The sequence below is a fragment of the Oncorhynchus tshawytscha genome, linkage group LG01 (genome assembly GCF_018296145.1).
Source record: "Oncorhynchus tshawytscha isolate Ot180627B linkage group LG01, Otsh_v2.0, whole genome shotgun sequence".
Lineage (NCBI taxonomy): Eukaryota > Metazoa > Chordata > Actinopteri > Salmoniformes > Salmonidae > Oncorhynchus > Oncorhynchus tshawytscha.
The window spans coordinates 30605750-30614426 of record NC_056429.1 but is presented as its reverse complement, the minus strand read 5'-3'; the positions used below and the strand labels follow the sequence as shown (position 1 = coordinate 30614426).

The 8677-nt window shown below is 44.9% G+C and overlaps 1 protein-coding gene across 2 annotated transcripts; it reads left to right on the top strand.

Annotated features, from left to right (window-relative positions):
- The first annotated feature begins 307 nt into the window (after positions 1-307).
- Positions 308-7875, top strand: LOC112249292 (transcription factor MafA-like). Of its 2 annotated transcripts, XM_024419107.1 has the most exons (5): positions 308-536; positions 3131-3950; positions 4114-4395; positions 5363-5581; positions 6069-7875. In XM_024419107.1, the coding sequence occupies exons 2-5, from the start codon at positions 3324-3326 to the stop codon at positions 6213-6215; spliced, it is 1275 nt and encodes a 424-aa protein (XP_024274875.1). In that variant the 5' UTR covers positions 308-536; positions 3131-3323; the 3' UTR covers positions 6216-7875. The 2 variants fall into 2 exon arrangements, with proteins under 2 accessions (XP_024274875.1, XP_024274884.1); XM_024419116.1 differs by lacking the exon at positions 308-536 and having other exon boundaries at positions 543-3950.
- Positions 7876-8677: the final 802 nt, after the last annotated feature.

Here is an 8677-nt window from a genome sequence, read left to right as displayed (position 1 = left end):
GTGTGTGTGTGTGTGTGTGTGTGTGTGTGTGTGTGTGTGTGTGTGTGTGTGTGTGTGTGTGTGTGTGTGTGTGTGTGCATGCGCGTGTATGTAGAGTTAGGGGGATGGGTGTAGGTGCCTAGGTGTATGTGTATGTATGTATGCGGAGAGAGAGAGAGAGAGAGAGAGAGAGAGAGAGAGAAAGAGAGAGAGAGAGAGAGAGAAAGAGAGAGAGAGAGAGAGAGAGAGAGAGAGAGAGAGATAAATTTGAACCATGTTTGCAGAGAGCCATGGCTTTAGAGAGGGATATAGGGGTGAGAGAGAACAGGGGAGCGTGACGAAGAGAGGGAGAGAAGGATTTGCAACAGAGAGGAGAGAGAGGGGGCAGTGATACTCAGTGACAGAGTACCATATACACTCACATGCGCACACACCCTCTCTCTCTTTTTTTTCGCTCTGTGTACGCGTGTCTGTAAATCACTCATTCAGTTTAGTCACTGTTGTGGGGGGAAATGGTGAGAGGACCTCCAAACCTATCATCCAGTCTATGACCTACGGTAAGAACTGGTTTTCAACCTGTCTGTCTCTACACATCCTTTTCTCATTCCCCCTCATCACTCTCTCTTTCGGGGCTTTATCTCTCCCTAGTTATATTCTACTCTTTTCTCTCTCTTTCCCCATGTCTCTCTTTCTTTCTGTCGGTTCTTTCTCCCTCTACTCTGGGCCGAAGCCAGGTTGAGGCCTCTGGGGCGCCCCATCACAGTTTGCTCTCTCTCTGTCACGGTCCATTGGGGACATCAGGGGGTACAATTCATGTGTTGAGCATTGGAGTGGAACCAGTAGAAACATCTGTCTGACATGAGTTATCATTATTCATTTGACATTAATGACGGTGTTCATCATCAGTATAATCAGTGCTGTTACTGATTATTTGTTGTAGAAATAGTGGGTGATGGTGTCCTATTCATTTTGTGGTTGTTGTTCCTGAATCTTATTTCAAATGTACTCATTTAGCACTGTATTTAGAAATAGGCACGTGTACATGATCAGACAGCTTTTCAGTTTGTTTATGTACTTGTTTTGTGGTAGTTAGCCAACAGTCGAAGTTTCAAAACGTTCTAACATGAAAAAGAATGCAGAAAGATGGAGCGTCTCTGTCTGAATTTAATATCTTTTGACATGTTCAGTGAATGTTGGAGAATGCCTTTGAGGTCTCCTGCTGTAAGACTGTTTGTTGTCCTGTAATTCATATTTATTCACAAAATATCCAGGTAAGTTATCTGCACTGTATAAAGTGTTTCTTAGTTCAATTTCCCTTAAGGAATAAAACAGCAGAGAAAAGTTACAGGGCTTCATTCATTCGCAAACGTTGCTTTGAAACGTAAAAAAAAACAATGTATCGGATTTAGGACACTATTCAATCTGTATCGTTGAAGCGGTACAGATTGCTCGATATACATTTGAAGGTAATTCCGGATTGAGTCAATATATGCAGCGTTTACCGTGAATGACATATGCAGCGTTTATTGTGAATGTGGTCTCCGCTAACACAGGAACATTGCGTTTAAATGTAAATCACGCTGTACCAGGCCTTCTTAACTAGCACTCATATTTTACCTCCCCATGCAAACTTTTCCTCATGTGGGTGCTGGCAAGCTAACAAGCATACTAGGTACTGCTAGTTATAAAAAGCCAATCTAAAGGGCTGGAAGCTTTAGTGAGCTTCGATTAGGCAATAGCGCTGCGACATCACGTAGTATTTGCATAAAGTTCAGCTTTCCCCAACTTTGGTTCCGCCCTCGCATCGCCCAATGGTCCCCCCGCCCACTTCGTTTCCCTCCAGTGAAAATGAATGGAGCCTCCATTGTTTCATCGCCCTCCTCATGTTATATTAACATGTACTGTCATGTTTAACTTCAGCGATACGGATTGAAAAGAGCCCAACTTTTCATGGGCTTAGAAATCTCCTTTGATATTGGGAATGCTAATGCTAGCGAATGTGTTTTGAAAAATGTAAATATACTTTGACTTGTTAGGTTATGAAATGAATGAGGTGTCTTTCAATTACGAACATTCTGACGCCGTGAGATGGGGTAGAAGTTATATTATATTGCAGTTCATTATCTTGAGCAGGGTGTCCCAAACTCACTCCTGCCCCCAGTGTGCACGCTCTGGTTTTTGCCCTAGAACTACACAGCTGATTCAAATCATCAAAGCTTGATGAGGAGTTGGTTATTTGAATCAGCTGTGTAGTGATAGGGCTAAAAAACGAAACGTGCACCCAGGGGTGGCCCCAGGACCGAGTTTAGGAAACCCTGATCTAGAGTGCACTGTGTTTGCTGGTTTGTCCCCGAAATTGAGATAGCATTGAAATGACAGACAGCAAGACTCAGTGAAAAAGATTAGTGGGACTTGACTATGGTCAATTATTTCATTATCACACCATTCCAGTCATGTGATGTTACACATGGTGTCAAAAAAAACAACGTGTCTATTGTTTGATAAAGCCTATATCAGACATTGGTCTTTGCTGCTTAATAGCATGTTTATGACTGGCATATAGTAGGAGTGTTAGTCATATAGTAAGACAAGAATGTAAGACACATTTCTATAAAATATAATTGCTATCAGTGGGTAGACGTAGGACAGGTAGATATGGATATGGATCAGTGTGTATGTGGGTGTGTGTGTCTCTATGGGGGACAATGGGGATCTGGTGAGGATTATTCGCTTAATACTTCAACATACAAACAGACCATTGGACACATACTCACACCGGAGAACAGCACTACCTAACATACTGCTGTAGAATCACTTCATTGAGTGCACAGGGTGACAGTTCTGATTTCTCTACTTTCTGGAAAGTTGGTATAATTGTTTTGTAACTGGTTTATTACTTGTACATGCTGACAAATTGTAAGACATACAGAAAGAGGTCTGGTGAAGAGATCATTGGCAGTATGACGTGTTCAATTCTGTTCTTCCGTCTATGGCCAGATTGTTGTTCTTGTGTTTGTTTCCCACATCCTGTCCTCTTCTCTGTCCTATTGATGTTATCTTGACCTCAGTTCCTGTCTACCTAACACATAGAGATGACTTTGTATCAACTTTGAGAGAACAATCATCTATGCCATTTTCTCTCTCACACAAGGACACAGGAAGACTGATTTTTCCACAGAGGACATTCGTCAGTCAGTCCATAACTGGACACCAGGGCTATCTGAGAGTCTGGAGGCATCAGGCCTGTGGTTGTGTATGGACTGCTGCTGCACTAAAACAGAGAGGAGAATTAACACACAACCCTGACACACGGACAAACTCAGTCTGTTCCCAAAGCGGTGGCCATGTCGTCTCCCTCTCTTCCCATGCCCTCCCTCCCCCCCAGTCCACTGGCCATGGAGTACCTCAATGACTTTGACCTCCTCAAGTTTGAGGTGAAGCCTGACAGTCCTCCTCTTCCTACCTCCTGTACGCTCCCCAAGTCTGGCCTCCCCCTCGATCCCTCCAGTTCTCCCGGCCCCTACACCAACCACCCTCCCCAGGACTCCAGCCTCAGCTCCAGCCCATACAACTCCCTGCCCCCCTCTCCAACGCTGAGCGATGCCCACCCACCTCCCTCAGCCTCCTCCTCCCTCTCTTCTTCCTCCTCCTCCTCCATCTCCTTTCCCCTGTCCATCTCAAACAGCTACACCTCTGGCATCAGTTCGGGCTCTCAGGGGAATATGGAGGGTAGCCCCTCCCATGGGGGTGCCCAGGGTCCTAACCCTGCTTCTTTGGAAGACCTGATCTGGCTGGCAGCACTGCAGCAACAGTTTGGAGGGGAGCCGGGGGGGCCTGCATCCCTGTTGGGGGCATTGGGAGGAGGGCCAGAGCGGGGAGACAGAGAGAGGGGGCCGGTTGGCAGCTTCCTGGGCTGTGAGGACGCAGTGGAGGCTCTACTGAACTCTGCTGCTGCAGCTGTTAGCTCGCAGGTATGTAACACTGTCCAACTTGTCTAAGGATGTCTGTAAATAATATGTTGTTATTCTCTTCTGATAGTGGGTTCGTAATAACATGTATAGACTATAATCAGTGTTTCTATTTCTCTCTCTCAACCTCTTTCCAACCCTCCACTACATCTCTTCTCTCTCTCAGTTTCCAGTGCTTTCCCAGAGTTCCAGCAGTAACCTCGGGGATTCAGGAAGTGACAGTGGAGGTGACATCTCCTGCTCCAAGGGGACAGATATGTGCCACCGTCCACTCCTCTACCTCTCATCTGGCCCCCAATCACTCCCTAACGCCAACCCTTCCTCGGCAACCTACCCACAACCCCAGAGCCCCTCTGGCCGACTTCATCACCATCACCCACATCATCATCATCACCACCCTCACCACCCCATGCATGGCCATCATCTTCACCATCATCATCACCTCCAAGTAATTAATGGGGTCAGGGGGCATGACAGTATGCAACAAAAGATGGTAGAATAACTGAGATAAGTGTCACTGTGGGAAGGCTAGCAACAATAGCACAACACCGGTTGGAGCTGGAGCATATGGGAGAGGCGAGGGAGAGGTGATAGAGGGATCATGCTGTAAGGGATTGGGATTAAACCATTAGAACATGATTATGGGTGCATGTCGTGTACCTGCTATAAGTATTGAAAGCATGCCTCAACGCTGAGATGACATTGAGTTTGGCTGAAGACCTTACATGTTTAAAAATGCATTACTTGTCCTGCAGGGGCAAGTGCAGAATATGGAATTAAATGTAATAATAGATGCATGTATTTGTAATGCGTCAACATTGATAAATGAACTGTGTTAAAGCTAACACTTACTAGGCTACATCAATTATTCCAGGGTCTCCCCTGGCTTTGCAAGAGTAAAGGGTGCTGTGTGTGGGGCTGCTAGTGCTGCTGTATATGGTTCAGTACTGTACTATAGCTGCATTCAACATCCAGGTGACTGAGAGAATCTCTATGTACAGTGTGTGAAGCACAGGGTGAGCTTATAATAATATCTGCTATTATTGCCGTGTATAATCCTGATCACTGTCACTCACACTCAGTCAGATTACCTGACAGATTATGGACATGTGCGGCCAAAATGTGCCTCCTGACACAAACAGTTAGGCACACTCACATCACACACACACAACCACATATGCACAACTCAGACACACACACACAAACAATCACAGAATCATTCTTAAATAGACGAGCAGACTGTAATCTAATATCAGTATTACGTATAGGCCTATTTATAACTAGTCCACCATACCAGCTCCATCGTATTTCCTACTATACGTAAGTCAGACAAACATGTTTAAGTCCTCTCCACAACTGAAATTCATGTCAACATTTTGAAGTAAGCATCTCTCTCCACCTCTCCCTGTGTGCAGTGTGGTGGGGTGGATGAACGTTTCTCGGACGAGCAGCTAGTGAGCCTGTCAGTGCGGGAGCTGAACAGACACCTGCGTGGCGTCAGTAAGGACGAGGTGGTGCGTCTCAAGCAGAAACGCCGTACGCTAAAGAACCGAGGCTACGCCCAGTCCTGCCGCTACAAACGCTTGCAGCACCGCCACGCACTGGAGTCCGAGAAACACGTCCTCACACAACAGGTAGGATACACACACACAATAACAACAACACACCATTGCCAACAACTCCAAAATAATAGCTCTAAGAACTCTCTAATCTCTCTGTCTCTCTCCTGTCTGTCTCTCTCCTGTCTGTCTCTCTCCCCTCTGTCTCACTTCTGTCTGTCTCTTTTCTGTCTGTCTCTCTCCTCTCTGTCTCTCTCCTGTCTGTCTCTCTCCTGTCTGTCTCTCTGCTGTCTGTCTCTCTCCTCTCTGCCTCTCTCCTGTCTGTCTCTTTTCTGTCTGTCTCTCTCCTGTCTGTCTCTCTCCTGTCTGTCTCCCTCCACTCTGCCTCTCTCCTCTCTGTCTCTCTCCTGTCTGTCTCTTTTCTGTCTGTCTCTCTCCTGTCTGTCTCCCTCCACTCTGTCTCTCTCCTGTCTGTCTCTCTCTTGACTGTCTCTTTTCTATCTGTCTCTCTCATCTCTGCCTCTCTCCTCTCTGTCTCTCTCCTGTCTGTCTCTCTCCTCAGTTGGAACAACTACAGTGTGAGCTCTCTCGGGTGCTGAGAGAAAGGGACGCCTACAAGGCTCGCTATGAGAAGCTCATCAGTACAAACAAGGCTCAACCTACCCGCGCCAACAACTCCCCCTCACCACCCCCTGATTACTTCCTCTGAGGATATACCCATGGTGGAGGACAAAAAAGTGAGAGATGTGAGCGGTGTGTGAAAGAGGAGGTCAGCCTAAATAAGGCTGTCACTGAGTAATCAGACTTGGGGAGGAAGTGAGGGAGGGTTTGGTGTGTGTTTGCGTGTGTGAAGGTTGGCAGATGGGTAGTGGGGTTAGGACAAGGTCCTATATGACTGTCAAATTAGCCCGCTGAGCAATCAGGTGGACTGTTAACTAAGGGTTAGAATCGATCCCTATATTTCTTCATAAACAGGACTAATGGTGAAAACTGATATCACTGTGACGTTCATAGTAGCACAAAGACCCAATGAGACATTTTCAGGATGCATCCTGCGCTGGTGAAATCAGGGCATTGAAGGACACAGGCCATCCTCAGACTGACCAATGCGAAACCAAGGGCTTGTCTTCAATAAAAAGCTCCATTGTATAATTCATCGCCCCTGTCAACTGATCTATGCATATTTCTTTCAAGCAGAACAAATGAAAAGATGAACTTATGTCCAGACAATGGATGGGTTGAATCCATTCCCTGACAACACACTGACAACACCCAACACAGTGTGATGGTGTAGGTCCGCTGGGCTCATTGGAAACCCAAAAGTCTGAGCAGTGCAGTGGTGCAGGATGTGTGGGGGTGTAGGATGATCTTCAAGTGTCCATGACATGCAGTTGTACTCACCAGCTAATATTTCACAGTTGCCTACCAAGACGTTTTTACTCACCAAGACATGTTACTCACTATCACATTTGAAAGAAGAAGAATCATAGAAAAAGAATGTACAAGGATCATTTTCCTGAGAGTATTATTGTGGTTGTGCTAAATGAATATGGAGATACACTCATGTATAGAAGTTATGCATTTAGAAAAAGGATGCAAACGAATCCATACTTTGCTTGTTGAAAATAACAAAACTATGACAATGAAGAATAATTGCGGTGCGCTATCTGTGATTGGTGTTTTGTTTCAAGAGGATGAACAGACATCCCAAGAGAGCTCTTCTGTCAACTTGTACTGTAGGAACTCCACAATCAATCAGCTTTCCCACTAAGACGTGAAGCAAGAGACTGTGGTTGATGTAGTTGTTGTGGTCAATTTGTTCTGTACAAAGAAAATCCACAAAAAAGGCAGAGTGCAAAATGATATGTGTGACTGTGTACTGTCTTCCAACTTTGATATTACAATCTAGGGTGTGCTGAAAACACTTTTGTAAGAGAGCGACGACCATAATGCAACAAGCACCACAGAGCTGGACACTGTGGATTCTCAAAGACTGGGGTGAAATACAAGAAAATGCAGACATTCAGAGACATCTCGTGAAATTTGACCAGGATGGCGACATTAGAGCTGTTTGTTTTGGCTAGGTGTAGGTTAATTAAGTGATTTATCTGTTTTATTTATTCACTTATTTATTCACAGTATTTATTCATTGTTTATTTATGTACCAATTCTTACTATTTTAATTTGACCGGTTTACAATTTCATCTACAAGCTTAGTGTGTACTTTTATTTCCAAGCAGGATAAATCAATACTTCAATTCTCTTTTTGATTATTTTCAACAGTTGGATTACAATCATTATTGCCATCATGGCTTATGCTCCTGTTGTAGTGTGGTTTCCTATGAAATAAAGACAATATTTTTACCATCCTTGGTAGCTATGTTTCCTTTCCACTGCTTCTCTGAATGTCTCTCTTTGTCTCCGTTTCACTTGTGCTTTAAACACCTAGTAATCCCTCCCTCGATCCCTTCTCTGTCCCTCCCACTTTTCCAATCTCCTGTAGACCTGTTCTATTTACTTCATCCACTCTTCCATCTCCCTCTATCTCTCTGTCATTCTGTGTCCATCTATAGAGAGGCAGTGACCCTGGTTGAGCTCTGTTTGGGATGACCTCACCCTTGGCCCTGCCTCCCTCTCTGTGTCTCTCGCTCACTCTCTGGCCTGTATAATAGGGACAGGATTAGGGCTATAATAGCGCCCTGACTGCTCACTGCCGGAGTCCATTGTAGCATTGTGTGGAGAGGACGTACACAGAGTAACATGAACACTCACCCCACTCACAGTTACACACAGCCACACACACTCACATTCAGGCAGGCACACAACACATATGTTAAAATACACACAGTTTCCAGTGATGCGTAAATGAATTCACATTCGTACAATCTCAGCTAGAAAATATTCAAGGTGAAAAATGTAAATGTGTTTTTTTCCCTCTGTAAAATGATCTTTGCAGACAGCGGGATAGAGAGAGACGGGAAACAGACACTAGCACTGGTGGACTTACCATTAGGGAGAAGAGGTAATTGCCTCAGGCCCGACATCATCAAGGGGCCTCCAGATCCCACGAATAAAAAATAAATAAAAAAATATAAAAATATACAAAATAATATACAAATCATTTATCCGCTTGAGGCCCCCCCAAGCTCCACTCGAGAAATAATAATAAAA